We start from the raw sequence: 20,473 nt of genomic DNA on the forward strand, positions 1-20,473 counted from the left end.
CACCAGCACAATTTCCCCTCAGATCCCAAGAGGCCAAAAATAAACACCAGCATGGGCACAACTGACCTGAAGAGCAGCCCATCACCAGCCATGGCATAAATGACTCTGGGCATTGGGAAGAGGGAGCCCAGCAGGCTGACAGTGAGCCCAGCCACAGACCCGATGGCAACGATGAATTTGGCTGCATAGAAGCCGTGGACCACGAACATTTCCATCAGTGGGGACTCGGTGTCAATGGCATCGTAGGGCACCATCAGTGTGAGGATCATGCTCACCTGGGCAAGGAGAGAGGAGCAGGACAGGGGTGTCAGCACCAGCACTGGGGGCTGCTGAGGGTTCTCAGGATGGAGGGGATGTTAAAACGGTGGAGTTAGGTCAGTTTGCACTTTGCTCTGTGGGGTCTCTGCTACCCAAAGGCAAGAAGGGGATGCTTGAACCTTGTTTCCAGGGTGATGCAGGAATCAAGTGAGACTGGTGAGGCTGGTGGGACTTGCAGGACTAATAACACTCACTTTGGCTGCATTCCTGTGTGGGAGATAATGCTGGGGCAGACCCCAAATCCAGATTACATTGCTTGGAGCAACACTCTGGCCCTGTTTCAGTCAAAGATTTTGTTTTCCTGAGAAGCCCATTGCCAGGCAGGAGAGGTACTAGGTGAGTTTCTTTGAAATGATCAGAACAGTGTTTTTTCTCCCTCATAACTAACTTTTGCTCGTTTGCAAGGAAAATCTCTGAGCACAGGCATGCTTTTATTGGGGGGCAGAGCAGTGCAATCTCACACAGCCATCCTGCCTATCCTTCCCCTCACTTGGATCCTCTCCCATTTCTCCAGCAGAGGCAGTGCTGCTTTTCCCAGAAACTCTGAGAAAGAATGCTGCAATGCTGCTATTGCATTCTCCTTCTTCTTTGCTTCTCTCCTGGGTGCAAAAATAGCTGTGGACAGGGATGAGAAAAAAACTGTCTACCACCACGTCCCTGCAGCTGGCAGAGGGGTCTTCTCAGGTGACAGGAGCCTGGGGACAAATGGAGAGGAGCCTTGGCAGGCACTGTGCAGGTGGCCATAAGGGACTCACATGGTACAGATTTATATATATATATATATATGCCTACATACATATTTATCTACATTCACACCTGTGTAGGGATTACTTACAGACACATAAGCTGTCAGGCACGTGACGAGCGAGGCTGTGATGGCATAGGGGATGGAGGTGTTGGGATTCTTTGCCTCTTCTCCAGTGGTAGCAATGATGTCAAAGCCTATGAAGGCATAGAAACAGGTCGCAGCCCCCTTGAGCACCTGTGGGGAAGATCAAACATCTGGGTGAGAGGAGAGAGGCTGGCACCCAGCCAGGGAGAGGGAGCTGAGCAAAAACAGAGCAGCCCTGTTGTGCCTTGTCTGAGCAAAGGGTGAGTGACCACGGGTAAGGGGGTGTAATTGTACTCTGGGGACTGACCCTGGGAGCAGCCCTAACCTAACCTGATCTGGGGAAAAGATTTCAACTTGTGTCCTGAGGCATTTGAGGCATCTGCAGCTGACCCCACAGTGCCTGAATCTGCTGGGAGATCCTGCCAGTGACACAGGAGACAATCAACCAACTTCAGGTTTGCTTTCACAATCCTCCACCCCAAATCCATTTTTATTAGGGATCTGGAACATGTTTACACGTTCTGCCTTAGCAAGATGTCTCATGTGGCAGCAAGATCTGCCTGCAGAGGAAGCAGGAGAGAGCAGCTGCTGTCAGATGTGAGCCGCTTCCCAAACAACCTCTGTTTTGCTTGGAAGCTGCAGACAGGTTAGGAGCACACATCAGAGCACTTGGATGAGGAATTATTTGTACTGTTTGGTTATTTTTTCTTTTAAATGTGGTTTTTTAAAATATACAATATTAACGAGGACATTTATAGGAAAGGAACGCTGGAGCAGGGCAGAGACTGCCTGGCTGTGAGTGAGCTGATCTGGAGCTGTGAAACCCTTGCATCTTGCTGGGTACCACCTGTCCTTCACACCTCTGTCATCTCAGCTGTCTCGTGATACTGCACACAGTGAAACTCACCTCTTTCAGGGACTCTCTGTAATTATCATTTTTAACTATGTCCTATGCTTCTGGGGAATCTCACACTTGTGCTTGGTGGTGGATTTACTTTTACAAACAACTTGTGAGACCATGAAAAGGATGAGATCACCCTACAGAGTTTTTTGTGGTTTTGGTATGCATCTGTCTTTTAAAACTACTGGTTTTGTGTGCATTGAACTGGAGCAAAACAGGTATTTTCTATTTCCTCTTTTTCACTCCTATTGTATGGTATAATAATCCAAGCACAACCCAAAGGTACATGTGACTTCTGTTCTCAAGTGACCCTCACTGCTTTTCTCCTCATTATTACTCTCTGGCAAAGAGGCATTGATTTACTGGAGGAAGATGCAGGGACTCTATGGCAGTTTAGGACACCTTCAATAATCAAGAATTCTTGGTTTACTTTACTTTCTTGCTTATTTTTCTGCACAAAACCCCAAAGGAGTTGAGCAGTGTAAATCTGAGAAATTATCTTGGGTTTAGGCCAGCTGAGATATTTTCAGACTCTGTTCATCCTTGGATAAAAACCAGTGCAAGCAAGCTAAAAAAGCCAAATATGTCCAAATTCTCAGTAAGCTTTGAGGGAACATCCATAAAATAAGTACTGGCAGGTGGCATTATGAAGTGCTCAAAACAAATGCTTGAGAACATTGTTGTTGAAAACCAGCCAACAAAAGTATCTCCCTGCTCCACAGGGGCTGAGCCAGCTTTCCCTGTCTCAGCCACAGCATTTTGCTCCATTGCCTGGCAATTAGTGGCATTTCCTTGGGGAAACTTTAATGTGGAGTTTGATTCTGCAGAAGGACATTCTGGAAAAGTTCTGGGCTTATGCTAAGAGGAGTTAGGAGATAAGGGGAAAGCATTGCTGTACTCTTTGGGTTTGGTGGAAAGAGCAGCCCTGGATCCAAGCCTGCACTCCTGGGATTTGGAGGTCCCTGTCCAAAGCACAGGTGGATTTAGCAGGACTGAGATCTGGAGGGTGCAGCAGAATTGGGGTGTGCAAAGAGCAAAGCACAGCATTTTGGTGCTGTGTCCCCCTCTGTGCTCCCAGGACTTACCCCTGGCCATCCAAATGGCAGGAACTGCCCTTCAGCCCAGTTGTCACTTTTGATGTAGAACAGACCAGCAATCATGATGAAGATCCAAACTGCCAAGTTAATGACATTGAGCACATTGTTCAGTCCCACCGAGTTCTTCACCCCCATGGCCACAATGATGGTGACAATGACAGCAATGACCAGAGCCAGAAGGTCAGGGTATGACTCCTCTCCTTTCCCTAGGTGAGAGAAAAGAGTTGTGTTACTCTCTATGCACAGAATATCCAGGAATCCTGTGGGGGAGTTTTGAACACTTTTTAGACCTTGAAGTTTTGCAGAACTCTTTGGTCTCATTGCAAAAGTGGTCTCCAGAGGCCCATGTCCCCACCAGCTGAAGTTGTTTAATTAAAGTGATACATCTTGATGTCTCAAGACACCGTTTGAATTTTTGGGAGAGCAGCAAACCAATGACTGTTTCCCTATTTGCATAACACGTACCTGCCAAGTACTCATTAAAAATCAATCAGCCATGAAGTTTTCATGAAGTGACACAGGTACAGGACAGCTGGCTGGTTTGCTTACTGGTAGGAATCATGGATTGCTGCTGGTCATACAGGACCACCACGGCCCTCAGTCCCCAGCAGCACAGCAGCCACCAGCTTGTGCTCTCCAACAAAATTCTGTGTGTGCCCCATGGGGACTTAACAGAGCGTTTGCACTGGGTGAAGTTTCTGTGCTGCCCTTACCCTCTGACATTCGACTATTTCTGTGCATGTATTCTAAATGCCAGCAGATCCCAAAGGCGCTCAAAGTATCACTCATCCCATCCCCTCCAATCCCGCCCGTGCGCCGGCTGCCGAGGCAAAGCACCAGAGCCAGCCAGACGGTAAATAATGAATGAAGCCTAATACCCATGTCTGACTTCAGACCAGCTTCCAATTACTTTTCAGGCCCTAATTAACAGAGGCTCCTCTGCCCAGCGGGACGCACCCAGGCCGTTGAGCGTGCCCACGCTGCTGACCATCCAGCGGCTGATGGTGTGGTTGGCCAGCGAGTCGAACATGCTGCTGAGGGCGCTGGCGCCCGCCGCCGTGCCGATCAGGTACTCCAGGATCAGGTTCCAGCCGATGAAAAACGCCACAAACTCCCCCACGGTCACGTAGCTGTAGGTGTAGGCAGAGCCCGTGGTCTTGGGGACCCGCACGCCAAACTCAGCGTAGCAAACGCCTGTTGGGGAAAACGGGAAGCGGAGTAAGGGGAAGGCGGTTGGGAAGTGGAAAAAGTAAAATTGCCTTGGTGCCACCCTGCTGGGGTTGCTGGGAGGTGTCAGGACTGCAGTCAACACTGAGACATGGTGGTGACCCTCCCTCTCCAGTTTCTTGACTTGAAACACAGAAACATTTCCACTAAAATCAAGTTATGATGATTTTTCTTTTTGAGAAGACACAGTTCAACCAGCCAAACGTTCACATGGGGTCCTGGACCAGTGCTGCACAGCCTCATCCCAGAGGAAGATGCCACAGGAGAGCTCACAGAAGGCTATTCCCTCTCCTTGCACCAAACTTCCAATCTCCAAACACTCATCCTGAATTATTGCTCTACAGATCCAGGCATGAGCACTGTTCTGATCATCTCTGCCCTTGTTCATACCCAGGCAAGAGGAGTTTGAAGACATCTTACACAAAGAACATAATTTAACACTTAAAAAATATTATATTTAAGTCTCCTAAAGAATATTTGCAAAACTAACTGTGCTGAAGAAGAAAAAAGAAGTGTTTAACTATAAACATTTGGGAGGAGAATTCATCAGACTTCAATACTTTCTGAACTCCTTGTCTGCTTACTATGTCTGGATAATTGTGAATAAAAACCTGACCCTGACACGTTGATGTATAAAAACAGCCATTACCTTTTTTTTTTTAAAGGAATGGATGTACTTAGTCTCAAATACTCCAAATATTACTCAGGACAAGTGCTGGAAGGGTCCTGCATGTTTAACGCTGATTAAGTCCCTGCCCCAAAGACCCCAATAAAGTTAATATGGGTGAATTGGTTAAGGCTGTTACCACCATTGAGTAAACATGTAGAAATTATTGAGCTCTCTATCAACTGATATTCTCCATTTAGAAGATACTAATTGCTTCAAATTTGCAATCAGTTTAATATAGAGAGGAGAATGAATAATTTACAAAAATGCTATGAGGTGGCTGCTCTTACTTTAAGTGCTGTTTTTACACTGTACAAACACAGATTTGTTGAATCTCTTAACCTGAATTTGATAGTGCTCCTTCTCTTGCTTTTGGAGGATTTTTATATTCCATTCACTGTTTAACAAGAATGTGAGATGCTTTGCAATGGGACTCTTCAAAACTTGATTTCTGTAAAGCAGCCCAACAGGAGCCACAAGACACTTCCATCATCCATCCAGCCCTACTGACAGTCATTATTCAAAGCTGATGAAAAATGCATGCACTTGGCAAAGGTAGGGTGTTCACAGATAACTACAGGCCTGAATGATTTATGAAACTGGTGCTCTGATGGAGACAAGCATCTAGTTTCTCTCTTTGATGGCCTTAAAAATATCTGTATATATAGTCTTTCTTGTAGGCAGCTCTCATTTTAGCCAAAGACAAGATAATGATTGAAGAGGATGGTTATTGATACACAACAATAATGCCAAAGCAAAGAAATGAATATGTATAAAATGTTGGAGTTTTTGATTATTCCTCTAGGATGCCAAAATAGAAGAGCAGTTTTTCACTATGGGTGGGGTACAGCCATAGGTGTGAACATGTATTACAGACACATATATATATAATATATACTAATGTCTTCTGCATTTGCACTGTATTATTATTATTATTAGTAGTATTAATTATATTAATATATTATATCAATAGAATTTTTTTTTCCAACACAAAATAACTGCACAATAAATCTGTATTACTCAGTTACTCCTTGGAAGCTCAAGCTATTCAGCACTTGAATTCAGTTCCCCTGAATCCAGAGGGATGCAGCTCTCCCAGTGCTGCAGCCCAGCTCTGGGACTGCAGAGAGATGCTGGGTACATCTTCCCTCTCACAGCTGTTTAATTTAGAGACAGATTTATCTTCTTTCCCCCCAGTCAAGAGCGTTTGCAATTTCTGAAGGAAACAAGACAATACAGCGTTTTTTTGAATGAGCAAACATTCTACAGAGGACCATCTCTGTTCCTTGAATATCTGCTTCACTTGTGCAATGGGTGTCATTACACTGGTGTAATTATACAGTTATTGGCATTGTTCAGCAGGACATAAACACAGCTGAGTGGTCTTGGTCCTTCCAGGATCCATCCACAGAACTGCCACTGGGCAGCACAACTGGTGGCGTGGGGAACTGGTGCTTTTGGTGTGCTGGCATGGTGATGGGGATGCTGACCCTGCCACTGATACTTGGCACAAGGCTCCACAGGGACCATGAGACACTCCACAGGGCACTGCCATGATGATGTGGTGTTTCAGGTGAAAAATAGCTTCTGAGAGGGGCCTTTCAGCTGCTCTGGAGGTAACTCCAAATAATTCATGCTACCACACAAGAAATTCAGAGCGACCATCTTTCATCAACCAAGAGCAGACAACTTATTGAGGAAAGAATATTATTTTCATCAAGCCACTGAGCCTGTCCTTTGCATTTAATGATCTCCATGTGCTGATATTTAAAGGCAGCTCCATAAAGAAAGTTCCCACAGAGCAAGGACTCCCACCTCCCCAGCTGCACCCAGGCAGCTGCAGGTGCAGCCCCTCAGCCCAGCCCTCATCCTGCAGCCAGGCAGAACCTGCTCAGCTCCCCCTGTTCCATTGTGCACCTCATCTGCTGCTGATTCTGTTCCAGTATCAGGTAAGAATGTGGCACTGCTCCTAACAAAGTTATTGCTTTAGGAGAGAAGATCACTAAAGAGGCAAGAAATGAATGGTGGAAAAGGTTGTGGAAGGGGTAATGGGGCTGGGTGAGATGCAAACTGCTGATTTTTGCTAAGGATGAGTTTTGGATAAAGAGGGGTGAAAGTGGGGAATGCTGGCAGTGATGGTGATGGCAGGAGCCTGTGGTGCACTGGAGTTTTGTAGAGGGAAGCTGGGCAAGCATTTCTACTTGAGAGATGAATTCAAGGCCTTCCAGTGAGAGAATAAAAGAGATTGAATTTATCAGTTTAATCAACTTTAGTGTGTTTGTAAGTACCCTGATGGGGTACGTGCTGCTTAAAACTATGGAAGCCATAAGTGGAATTTGTTGAGTAGATGAAATTGGAAAAGCTCCTTTCTGAAACCAGGCTTAACAGTGCAAAGAGGCTTCCCAATGGCGGGGGTTCCCTATGACTGTCTCACAGGGAAGCCAGATGACCTGGATGGTTTTGGTTTGTTTACTTTTTGTTTGTCTTTTTTTAAATCCAAAACCTTTCTGGGCTCACTTTTGAAAGCGGTGGGGTTTGGCTTAGTGATATGTGATGGACAAAGCAAAAGTTCCTTCAAATCTGTTCATGCACTGCACAAACTCAGTGCCTGGCAAATCAGGCATGACCACAGTGGGAGAGCTGAAATCACATCCCCAAGGAGTCCAGCAGCCCATCCAGCTCCTGAATTCTTACTTGGTTTTAGTTGCCAAAGAAGTGTTGCTGTTACAAACAACAGCAGCGCTAACGATGAAGCCAGGAAGCAGCCAAGGAGACTATGCAAACACTGCATCCCTCACAAAACACTTTCCCAGGGCTACAAAAGCAAGGGAAGATGAAAGCAGAGCAGGCTCCTGTGGGTGAAGGCAGGAGGAGCTCCTGCTGAGGGGCAAGGCTCATGTCTGGGGTGAAAAAACCCCTTTTGGAGGACAGAGTGTTTTTGTTAGCAGAGACCCACCCAAACTCCCTTTGCTCTTGGTTTGCATCACAGCCAACAAAACCTTTGCAGAGGAGAGAGAGCAGGCAGTGGGAAAGGAGAGACACAGATACTATCTACTGCCTTGGATAAAAAACAGGCATTTTGGTTCATTTGTTGTGTTGGAAACTCAAATAAGCAGTGGATCTCATTGCAAGCTCTCAGCTCTTGCTGTGGGCTTTGGAGAGAGCCTGAAGCTCATCCCTGGGCTGTGCCAGAGCTGTGCCTCTGGGCTGCAGGGACATCAGGGGTTCAAACTCCCACTCACTTTGGTGGGATCTCCATGGAGCAGCACTGCAAACTCCAGAACTATGATGTGTTTCCACCTCTCATGTCAAAAATCCAGAGTTTTGAAAAGCTGATCTGGGTCACTTTGCTGTGCTGGCTCTTCCTGTCTTTTATCAAAGCCCTTTGCCATTTGCTCAGGTTTCCTTATCCAACCCCCAGACAAAAGCTGGATGCCAGACTGACACAGCATGCAAAGTCCTCTGAGCAGAGAGAGCAGGAACATCACATCATCGTGTTAGCACTGATCTGGAAAGGACAAATGCCAGCAGTACTGGCTTCATGTAGAAACTGCAGCTCAAGCCATATGCTCAGCTGGGTTCCTACGGAGGAGATAGAATTCACTGTGTTTTCACTAAAATACATAATTTCTCTTTCCCTGCACATTTGTTTGTTGGGTTTTTTGGGTTTTTTTTCTTTGTTTTTGTTTGGAAACTCAAAGACTGACCCTGCATGAATGGGAGCCAATGAAATCAATTCCAGAACCAACTGAGCAATTTTTTAACTGTTAGCCATGTCAACAAAGGAAGCTGGCCCTGGTACTGCCCAAGCCACTGACATCCTTCCTGTTGGAACTGAGTTTCCCACAAACTCTCGTTCCAGTACTGTGGCTTGGCCATGCTCTCAGCCTGGGACACACTCTGCAAAACTCTCAAATGTCTCAAAAATATTGCCCACAGGCTCCATCCTTGTAGAAGCCATTGGCAGCTCATTAGGATAACTGTGGTTGGGCTGCTGGCTCCCAGTACAAGGTCTGGTCTGACATTTGGGCAATGAGGGACAGTGCAGCTCGTGAGCTGTGTGAGACCTGTGGGAAATGGTTTTGAGTTGGTGGGAAAGGTGCTTGTGGTGCTGAGCAGGTGTCCACCTGTGCAGCAGTCTGTACAATGTGATGGTGGTCAGGATGGTCGTGGCAGACAGGCAGATCTCTATAAGCCAGGTCTGGGAACTTGTGGTTTATTGCATAGAGCATGGGTAAAAAGGGCCCTGCTGGGATCTGCCAGACACAGCTTGGAGCAGGGCAGAAAGAGAGTGGGGGGTGGTAAGAGTTCTAAGAGGGAAGAGAGTGATTTTCCCATTTACAATACAATAAATCTTCTATGTTGAATATTCCAATTTCCACTAACCAATCTAATACAAGATACAAATCCTATAGCATTTACATCCAGCCTATAAGAATCATTACATTACTGTAATGTGTTATACTTTAAACCCTAAAAGCTATTCTTTGGAGCCCTTCTGCCAAGCTAGCAGGGTCTTCTCTGATCTTTGGACCTGCTCTCCAGCAGAAGGCATTGTTCTATCAAGAGGGGATTACTTTTGGCCGACCATCCTATTATCTTTTAGTTATTTAGTAACTAAGGTTTGGTATCTCAAAGATGGCTTTCATTTCAATCTTGCTTATGGTTTCCATATTCTCAAAATCTTTTGCTAGGCAATCATATTTATAGGGTTTTCCTGATCCATCCTTCCCAACACACCCACTGTCGCAGCTGGTGCAGTCTCTTTGAGCCTGAGACCCCTCACCACACGACATTTGGTGGTCTTAGAGTTGGTGTTTTTCCCAACTCAGGCACTGAAGAAGAGTCACAAGCCGTTTTCTGAGGTTTCCAAGGTTGTTTATTCTTTCTTATCTAAGGAATTCTTTCTCTGACTAGCAAAGGTCTGTGTGGCACGCCGGTTGGAGGCATTCTGCCTGCCCAGAGGGCAGGTCTTATCTTTTATACTATAAATTACATACATGATATTTACACTTACTTTCCAATACATGACCCTTACATTGCCCTGTCCAGTTTTCTCCCAAACTCATCCAGAAGTGCCATCCTAACCCACAAAGATGGATACCATGAAGAAGAAGGACATACCACACCCAAAATCTTCCATCTTAGCTCTAAATTTCTTGTTAAACAATACTATAAATTCGCTTTTCTACCTTCTAATTTATACTCTACTTATTTTTTGTGACTTGTAATTCTTCCCTTAATGATGGTAATTTTTCCCAAGGACTGAAATCCAACCCACAGGAGTCTTGGGCACTACGCCAAGGCCTTCGAGCCCTCTGTCCCGGTCCTGAGTTAACACCCACGACCAGAGAGGATGCAGGACGTGCCACATCACCCAAAATCCCCAAGAAAACTCACCCGACAGGATGGAGGCGACGGCAGCGATGATGAAGGACACGATGACCCCCGGCCCCGCCATCTCCTTGGCCACCAGGCCGGACACCACGTACATCCCGGTGCCCACGCAGCTGCCCACGCCCAGGGAGATGAGATCCAGCGTGGTGAGCACCTTGGCCAGGCGCGCGCCCTCCCCGCTGCCCTCCAGCATGGACTCCACGGGCTTGGTGCGCAGCAGGCGGGCGCGCAGCTCCTGCCCCGCCGCGGCCCAGCGCACCCGCCGCGGGTCCAGCCGCGACGCCAGCCCGCTCATGGCGCCGAGCTCGGCTCACAGCTGGGCCGCAAGCGCCCGCTCAGGGCTGCGCCCGCGTCTGCATCCTGCGCTGGCGGCCCTGAAAAACAGCGCAACACAGTTTTTGACCAAAAGAAGAGTCAAAAGGGTCCCCTAAGGTGGTGTGTGCTCAGCTGAGTTTTGCTTTGACCAATGCTGCTTCTGTGGAGAGATATTTTTTTTAATCTGAAAGGTGTGGCTTTGCTGGCGTAACTGCAATGTATTTTGGGGTCTGGCTTCCCTGTGGTTAAGGTGAACTGTGAGAGAAGCTTGGCAGGAGCAATGTGGGCTTCACTGGAGAGTGAGCGAGCAACAGCATGGCAGCATGGCCAGCTGCAGACATTTTTAATGCATTTAAATTGCCTGAACCCATCTGCTCTAGGATTGTCTCAAAAATTATGGCCTCATCTTGGTTTTCTCTTTCTCTGTGCTTTTTTCATCCCCACTCATATTTTCGAGAATAATTCAGCAACTGCCATTCTCCCTCCTTCTCTTTCTGCTGTTCTTCAGCAAACTGTGCAGTTCTCATAGTACCAGCAGCAGTGACTCCCTAGTGACATGTGATGACTTCTTGATTTTGAGCAAAGCAAGAAGAATTGACAAGCTGCAAGCTAATACAATGGAACAGGAAAAATAGTTTACTAGATATTAATTTTTACCTGGAAGCTTCTTTCCTGTCAATACATAAATATTCTTTTATTTTAATTGCCTTGAAGACAAAACAATTATTTTTTCCATCTTTACATCCAAAACAAATTACATTGTGTCCTCAAGGCAGCCCTGTGTTGCTGAAGTTTATTAAATGAAACATAGCATTCATCTCATGTTTTGGCTGATCACTGTTCAAATTGTGCTGATTTTTTTACTTCAAGCAACCACAGGTTGAAAGGCTGCATGTTCTAGCTAGGAATAATAATGAGGAATTGTTACTGCTCCTGAGCAAATGGGGATCTTTGGGTTGAGAATAAATAAAAACCACCCCAAAATTCATCCTCCTTTTTAGCCAAAGCCTGGCACCTCTGCTGTGTGGGCTGGAAAAGAGGTCTTGCTGTGCTTTCCACTTCCCATCCTTTATTTAATTATTTTTCTTGAATTTAATGGCTTCTCTTAGCTGAGTTTGAATGACTTGGATTGCTATGCTAGGGTTTGCACTCAATTGACTTAAACTAGTCAAGAAGTTGGGTCTTCAGAAGAGGCAGGATGATGTGGGATGAAGGCACCAAAGCTTCAGGCTCGTCTTTGGTGCCATCTGGCATGGGAAGACCTGTCCTGTGTTTTAAAGGGGACTGGGACCCTAGTTTTTCATCATAGTGTCTCTGATGAGGGCTTTGGGAAGGGTGGAATATTCTACTTATTGGAGCATTAATTTTTCCACACTGGTAAAATTAGTGTATTCCTCAAACTGAAGAGAGTTGACTGATTTGGACAGTCCAGTCCACTCTCAAGCCACATCATGGCATAAAATTACTTTCTGACCAGCATCCCAAAGAACCTCAAGAGAAGATATGGCAGTCTTGTTCTGGAATAATCTTAAATGCTAAAATGATGAAAAAAACCCCTTGAATATTTTAAATGGTTTAAATTTGAAGCAGGAACTGGCTGGTGGATTAGTGATGCACCCAGATTTAGGCTGCTGAGCTGTTCCAGCTGCCTGGGGCTGGGCTGTCACCAGGGTCTCCTGCATGGCTGCCCAACAGAGCCCTGCAATTTGTGGGGTTTAGCTTTCTCCTGTAAGTCATCAAAGAAAAAAACCCAACTTTTCAAAACCTCTGAAATGAAATAACTCTATAATTGCTGCTGTACTCAATTAAATCAGTCATTCAAAACTATTCCAGATGTTTAAGTGAGATCAGCATATTGCTGCTCTGTACCTTGGAAAGCATCCTTTCACACCATTTGAAACCATAAGAAAATATGTTATGGATGGCAACCCCCTCCATGGGGCAGAGGCAGCTCATTTCTGCTCTGCTCCACTAACCCTGCCTGTCTAGAAGCAGACAGGGAGAAGCAAAAGGAATTTTTATTTGTTTTGTTTTAATGTTTTCACCATAAACCCAGGAAGATGAAGGCAGCTGTGGCTCAGAGGGGACAAGCTGCAGCTGGATTTTGGAGCTGCTCAGCTCTCCATCACCAGACTGCTGGGGTTGGTTTTCCTCACAGCCTGGCACTTGCTGCTACCACCATGTGCTTGTCAGCACCACTGTTTGTACCAAAACACTCCTCTTCATCAGGGTAAATAGACTAAAACTCCAATCAAGCCAGAAGGAGAGGCATAGGTGTTTGCAGGCATGGATCTTCCTTAGTGTCTGGGTCGATGCTGAATTATTCCTCATGTAGAACTCGTTTTGTTGGGGAGATAAGCAATGTGTCCCCCCCAGCATCTCCCATCCTCACCACTCCCCATAGCTCCAGCTTCTCCAGAAAATTGTCCCCAAACCACACCTGTGCCTTGGCATGGCTTTCGATTTTTCTGTTAATGACTCCCCTCTGTCCAGAAGTCTGTAGGGGTATCCATGAGCAAAGATTTTTATTACAGTCTGCTGGGATGCAACAAGGAACAGAGTATCGATGGTGGTAAATGGAACAAAGAGAACTCCTGTTGTTGTATTGATGGAAAGCCAGGCAGGGGCACTCATTAAGAGGAAACTGTTGGGTTTCCCCTGGTTTTCCACTGCTCACAGAGTAATTACTGCAGAGGAAAGGCTGCTGATGCCTCCAGCAGCTGGATCAGCATGGATCTGGCCCAGGCATGCAGGACACCAGTGCTGGGTTTGCTGCAGGGGTTTTTAGGGGGAAAGTCCCTTTCTCCTTGCCCAGGGGAGCTGTGCTTCAGAAATCTGGGATTGAAGCCGATTCCTATCAACCCCCAAGGCAGTGCCTGCTGTGGACCCTAGAAATATTAATTCTGGTGTTTATGTGCAGGAACACCAGCTCTCAGCCCCTCCCCAGTAGGGACTGTGTGCCGAGCATCAAACAGAGCCCCGAAAGCTCACAGGGATGCTGGAGGTAGCTCGAGATGGTGGAAAAGGCAGCTCCAGGCAGCAAACCCCGCTGCAATCCCAGAAAAAGAACGAGAGGAAGAGAAGCAAACGTGCTAGGCTGAGATCCCTGTTATCTTTTCCCTTTAACTGTGAGCTCGGTGGCGATGGGGGGGTTATTTTGGAGAGGCACAGGATTTATTCCGGGGCTGACGTCAGGCGGGAGCGGGCAGGGACCGGAGCGCAGGGATGCGAGCGCAGGGATGCGAGCGCTGCTGCCGGGGCTGCTCGCCGCTCAAATGTTTTCATTGCCAGTGCCATTCGATTTGGAGCTTTATGCGCTTGTTTTTACGGCGTTTATCCCACTGTAAAAGCTGGCTCTGTCTCCATCATCAGCCCTCCTTAAAGCGATTTAAAAGCCAGGCACAGAGCCGAGAGCGAGGGCTGGTCCCTGCCGGTCCCGGCGACGTGCAAGTGGGGCCGGCTTCAGCAATCTGGCGCTGTGCCTTGGCTGGTAATTTGGGGCTTTTCTTATTTTTAATCTTTCCGTTTTTACCTCTGCTTGAGCAGTTTGAGTGGAGCTGTGGTTAATTTAAACTGCAGGAGTCGCTAAATTAAACCACTGATAACACTTCAGCTATAAGATCAGCTTTCTCTGTGCATCAACTTAAAAAATTGGTATTTTCTGTGTGTCTTCATGGCAAAATGGAAGGGGAGAGGTTGAACAGCGCTTTTCTATTATACTTCCATCAAAATCACACTGAACACCTTGGCAGTGTTAGCACTGCTGTAAAATGGCCAAACATCATTATTTTCTTTTGGATAAACAAGCAAAATAAAAGAGGAAATGTTTAATTTGACCAAGGACATAAGGCACCCAGAGGCAGGCCCCAGGAATTCATAAACTTTGTATTCTAGTCTATAGTGCAAGTATTAGAAGAGCATAAATGTGTAATCCAGTGATGTAATTATACATAGAGAACCTTTCTTCCTCTTTCCAGCCTTCAGGGTGGATACAGTGTGATGGTTTAGCTGCTGTCCTTGCTGGGGAGAGACTGGACTGCCTGGATAAGCAGGGAAAAGGCAGAGGGAAGGAGGGGAGTGATGTTAAAGCTTCTTTGTGTCTTGCAGGTGGTGTTTCCCCTTTCCTAAGTAAATAGCAAATCAATATTTGAGCACTGATCTGTGCCCATGGAGAAGGTTTTGGTAGCTGAGGGCTCATCTTCCTGCCTGGGTGAGGTGGGAGATGAGGTGACACATTCAGAGGTGAAATTGGAGCATACCACAGGGAAGGCCAGCAGATCCCTTGATACTGAGCTGTTCTAAACCTTGCCAGGATTAATTACATGCCAACTTCACAAGCAGGGTCCAGGCTCCCTTGGGATGCTCTGGAGCACTGGGCTAGTGAGAAACAGCTCAGGGACTGAAAGAAGCAGTGTTTTCCTCCTTCCTAGGAGCACCTAGAGTTCTTACAGCCTGAATGGGATGGAAGCTGAAATGTTCCTTTTGGAGATGCTCACAAACATCCCTCCCCTTGGTAAATCCACCTGCCCCTGTCCAATGTCTGGCATTTTGGTTTTCCACTTGTTTTCTGCCCTTTTAGCATGGGCACCAATCATTCCCATGGTGCAGAAGAGTGTAGGAATGGATGCAGGGTATGACAGATACAAGAGTCTGTGCGTGCCGAGCTGTAAATAATGCAATATGCATGAAGTGCTCTGTTTGGGTTTGCAACAAAGCTATTTAACCACCAGAAAGTGAAAAAAAAAAGAAGAGAACTACAGAGAAAGAGGTATAATCAATTTGCACATTTTCCAAAAGGTCTTGAGGTAGGAAGGTAAAAGCCTTAAAACCTGCAACAGTGCAGGGAAATAACAAATCAATGGATGAGTGAGCTGGACAGGGGATGGGGAACCAGGAATATTCTGAAGCTGTTCTGACAGGCTCCCTCTAGGAGAATAGTGAAAACACATGAAATTAGTAATATTTGTTGCTCCACCAGTAAAATGAAGAAATTCACTGCCTTAAAGAAGTGCATGGTGGTTAATCTATCTGTGTTTTCTAGGAAGTAGATGAGAAACAAGGCTAAAAATGATTAATGGTCCCCTAGACGTGCCTTGTTGAAGTCAATATTGGGTTTGTACCTGCTCTGCTCATCTGCAGAAGGGCCCTAGATGCTCTCTGCACTTTCAAATGCTCATTTGTGGTGCTGATTTTGCATTCCAAGTGTAGATAATGATATCAATTCTTCAAGTAGAGCCTTCCCCACCTTTCTGCAGTCATAAACCACAGTGATGTCGAACACATGAAATTCCTAAAGGAAGTTTGGGCTTACAGGTCTGGGTACTCAGGCTTTCAAGGACCAATGTACTGGCCACTGAGGTTCAGGCATTTTTAACACCATGGGAGGGGTGCCCAGGAACACAGATTTGTCTCACATGGACTCATAGATTTATAGAATGGTTTGGGTTGGACAGAATCCTAAAGATATCTCATTCCAACCCAACCTGCCATGTGCAGGGACACCTTCCACTAGACCAGATTGCCCAGGGCTCCATCCAACCTGGCCTTGCAAATATGCTGGCACATCCTTCTGCAGCCTTGGTTTTTGGGAGTAGCAGTTCCAGACCCTGAGCTGTACAAGAGGAGAAGCATAATCTGATATTTCTGGAATATAATGAGTTGCCCATTTGGAATCCTGGGCATAGATTCCTCTAACAGTAAAACTGCATCAGTGGGATGGCTGCAGCCTTGGGTCTGTGGCTGAGCTTTTCCCTGGTTTTGGGTAGTAGGTTGTACTTTCAGTAAATACCACTTTGATGAGATAACACATTTTCTGTACCAAATCTCACATGGGAGTGGACAACAGCTGCCTTTGTATCACTGAAACTGTAGACCTGGGCTATCAGACAGTTTCTTCTAGAATTATTCTCCCTTAAAAACTGTCTTTGCTTTAGCAACACACAAGAGGAAATCTCTGTAATTACTGGGCTGTGTTTTCTTTTTCTTTCCTCAGTGGATCCATACTTTTACATCTCAGAATGAAAGTCATTATGGTTTGCTGCAGGCCAGACAGGAGAGCTTTTTTCATTTGACATAATTCACAGAATGGGTTATTTATTAATGTGTGAGGCTCTCTAAACAAAATGGATTTTTACTCTTGCTAGAGTCTGGCTGATACATCATTATGACAACTTTATTTCATTTCTGGGTAGCATTTTGAACCCAGTGACGAAAACACAAATCCTTCAGTAAAGAACTGATTTAACACTAAGGCTTCCTCATACAGAGCAGGAAAAAATTCGCCAGTATATCAAGTACAGGATCTGAAAATCCACTATTTTTAAACATCTAGTTTTATTTTGAAGATTGTTGGTTTTATAGAGATTCCTTTATTCCCCACTAAGAAACTGCTGGGCTTTTTCCTCTCAGTGCTGACTCTCACTCACCAGCAGTCTTTCCACCTCTCTTTAATGATTCAGTAGGAGTCTGAACAGGCCTTTTACACAGTAAGCACATCAAGCTTACAAACACCTCTCAGCTCTTGCCGAGTTTCAAATGCATTTATCTTTTGTATGTGCACATGGTCTCATTAATTACTTATCGTGTTCCATCAGCAGTTATACAAATGTAATTGATTATGCCTCGCTGCCCCACTTCCACTATTTTGGCTATCTGCTAATTAATGCAGGAGAGGCTTTCAAACAACTGCTTTTCTCAGAAGAGGCTGGAAAAACGCATTCTTCAATCCTAAACCTACAAAAGGTTCCAGAAGGAGCTGTAGTAACATATGCAAATCAATGGGAGCTTTTTGCATATGCAAATAGGAGCCTTGAGCTGGGGGGAATTTGGCTGGTCTAAATTCCTCAATAGAAGCCTGAGGTAGGTTCAATGCAATTCCATTGAAGTGAATAGCAGCTCCTGCTGTTTTTATTACATTTTGCTGCTTATTCTTCTTATTCACTAGGACAAAAACCTTTGCCTTACATGAGTAATTCTGCTGCACTTCAGCACAAGCAGATATGTGAGTAATGTGATCACAAGTGGATCAAAGATGATGATTTAGAATAGAGTTCATGTGTTTAGTAATTTATCATCATCAGTCAGGTAAAGGCACTGCAACAGCCAAGTGATGTGTCATGTGAGTAATACCTGGGGCTGTAGCAGGAGGGATTTTTGATGTTTCCCACTGAGTTACAAACTCACATCTAACACTAAATCAGTCTCTAGGATGGTACTAGAAAAGCAGAATTAAATGAAGAATTATGTGTTTTTAAGACTGATAATAGCATGGAAGTTAGAGTATTCTAATATTCCTGAGTGATGCACATGCACTGCCCAGAGATGTCCTCATGTAGCTAGGGAATCAGTGTGAGCCAACATGATTACTTTAAGTAGCTAATTGCATCCTTGCTTTTAGCCTCCCTCAGTGGCAAGACCCCAAAACCCAACCTCTTTCCCTGAGATTTTGTCTCCCAGCTACAGTCAGTAGAGTGTCTCCACGGTGTGCTGCCCTGCCTGGCACATCATTCCACTGGTGTGCCTGCACATGAGTAAGAGAAGAGCTGCTGAAATATTATTGCTGTAGTTCCTGTTCGTGCCAGAGCTCCCAGCCAAAGGAACTTGAACATATTGCTTCTTTCTGTCTTAATTTACTTGGAGTAGAGCTGGTCACCCTGGTTATTAATTGCACATCTCCCAGTCCCTGTTGCTTCCCAGCTGGTTGTTTAATGAGTGGAACACACCTGCTGGTGCCCAGGTGTCTTAGGCAAGGCTCTGGAGAATCCAGATGCTTCCAAAATGTGTTGCTCTAGGGCTGGAGTGTTCTGAGACTGTGCCCAGTGCTTCCTGCCTGTTCCCACCTGGGAGTGAAGGACAGCCAGGAGAGGCAGATGTTTCCTCACTACCAGACCAGGATGTCCAAATCCTACCTGGAGCCACTCTGGCATTGCTGAGCACCATGGGGCTCATCTAGCACAGCTCAACAGGTCCAGCACTAAGACCTGGTTCAGTCATGCTCAGACACACATTTAAAGCTAACTTTTATTTATGCAGCTGCAGGGGGAATGTGCCCAGGTGTGGAAGTGATGTACAAAGGGGCATCTCCATCCTCAGCTTAAAAAAACTTTGTTGAGGAAGACTTGGCCACACTCAGGGAGCTGAGGATGTGCAGGAGGAATGGGCCAAACCTCTAACTGAGATCATGCTCAGCAATAAACAAGAGCCAATGGCTGCTGAGAGGGGCTGCCCTGAGCCCACATGTGTGGTTTTATAGATGTTTACTGAAGTTTTGACCCATAGTCAGTTGTAGTATGGCAACAGAAACCCATTTCCCTGTAGGCAACAAGCCACTTTGATCCTGTCCTCTCAAAATTAGGATGTGCTGCTGGAAACACATGTGCTGCAAAAGCTCTTCTGTTCACCTGCCAGGGAGATTTAATTTATGGTATCATGACTTCCAATGAATTATTGATACAGTGACTGTGCAGAGGAACAGAAACAATAGAGTCATGTGCTATGTGGCTCCACCTCGCTGGCTTTGTTTCAGAAGTGCCTGGGCTTTGCTCTGACAGTTTTACTGTGGGAAAAAATAGTTTTCTCTTAGAGATGTTCCAGCCTGGTGACAGCAAGGGATGGGCTGTGGTGGGAGCACAAATGCTGGCCAGAGCACCCAGTTGTGTGAGGATGACTTCATGGTCTGGAAGCAGGACTGCTATTCAATGAGCCAAGAAAACTCAAGAGAATTTTTCTCAATATACAAGAGAAAAATTACAGTTTCCAGTTCTTTCAATGTTGCCATTTTCCCGTTGACAACCACAGCTTAGCTACGTCTAATTCCCTGTAAATGAAAAATGTCTCAGGAATCTCTGTGGATCTGAGTCTGCTCCTGTTTACACGTGGGTGGTTTAATGAGTTCAGCAGACTCACCCCGGACTGAGGTGACACTGGCCAGGTTTTCACATCCATAGGAAGTAGCTGAAAAATGTCTGCTCTATTTCTGGGCCCTGGATACTCTGCATACCTAGATCTACTGCCTCTCACAGACTGACATGCTCAGACCCAACCATGGTTTTATATATAATAGAGGGCACAAATCTGGGAGGGATTTGGGGGTTCAAATTTTTTAAATTAATGTGAGAGTCACAGATTCTGCCCCCTGCTAATGTTGTTTTTGTGTGATATACAAATCCCACTGCCACAGCTGAAGAGGTATTTGCTTTGTTTTTACATTCTTATTTTTAAAATGTCTTAATAATCCAATCAACAATATATTGCTTAAACATTAGGACGATTTTAATAGTTCAGGTGCTCTGAAAGAAAAGTTTTGATTATTTGGGGATTAAGAAGTCAATTGCAGACTACTCTGTTATTCTCTTTTTTTGCTTGGCTTCGTGAAGAGCCCAAGATTGTGTTTATGTTTGTGTAAGCTTTTGCCATCCTATTTGCTTGAATGTTGCAGCGTTTCAGAGAAAAAACATTAATTTAGCCATTAGGAGGCTTTCCCGTTCTCAGTGAATTTTCTAGAAAAATCTCCTGTTGCCTTTAATGGAACATGGAAGAAATTTTATTATATGTGCGTGATTTCAGAACTCAGAAAACAGACTGTCTTCAGAAAGAAGTAGTGTCTAATCAGCCTACGAATATATCCTTTAAAATGATTTTGGCTGGAATCCTTACTGATATGATCCCATCTGAGACTCTGAAGTTGCACAAAGAATGAATTTCCATCATTTTCGTATAAT

General features: G+C 45.4%; 2 protein-coding genes across 4 annotated transcripts in view; one reads left to right on the forward strand and one right to left on the reverse strand.

The window, feature by feature from the left end:
- The window catches only part of SKIL (SKI like proto-oncogene), an 80,011-nt gene that overhangs the window by 42,558 nt on the left and 16,980 nt on the right, over window positions 1-20,473 (forward strand). The window lies entirely within an intron of this gene.
- SLC7A14 (solute carrier family 7 member 14) overlaps window positions 1-20,473 on the reverse strand; it is a 30,608-nt gene that overhangs the window by 7,417 nt on the left and 2,718 nt on the right. The window contains exons 1-5 of one of the 3 annotated variants that reach the window (XR_013775415.1): window positions 10,443-10,723; window positions 4,106-4,342; window positions 3,137-3,354; window positions 1,154-1,300; window positions 67-275 (exon numbers count right to left, since the gene is read on the reverse strand). Coding sequence is in view for 2 of the 3 variants with exons in the window: in XM_079314639.1 (XP_079170765.1) it covers window positions 67-275; window positions 1,154-1,300; window positions 3,137-3,354; window positions 4,106-4,342; window positions 10,443-10,734 (1,103 nt within the window). In the remaining variant the exon portion in view is untranslated. Of the gene's footprint in view, window positions 1-66; window positions 276-1,153; window positions 1,301-3,136; window positions 3,355-3,861; window positions 3,949-4,105; window positions 4,343-10,442; window positions 10,814-20,473 lie in introns of those variants that run through there. The other 2 variants (XM_079314639.1, XM_079314640.1) reach the window with 2 other exon arrangements.

The sequence above is a fragment of the Erithacus rubecula genome (assembly GCF_903797595.1).
Source record: "Erithacus rubecula genome assembly, chromosome: 11".
Classification (NCBI taxonomy): domain Eukaryota; kingdom Metazoa; phylum Chordata; class Aves; order Passeriformes; family Muscicapidae; genus Erithacus; species Erithacus rubecula.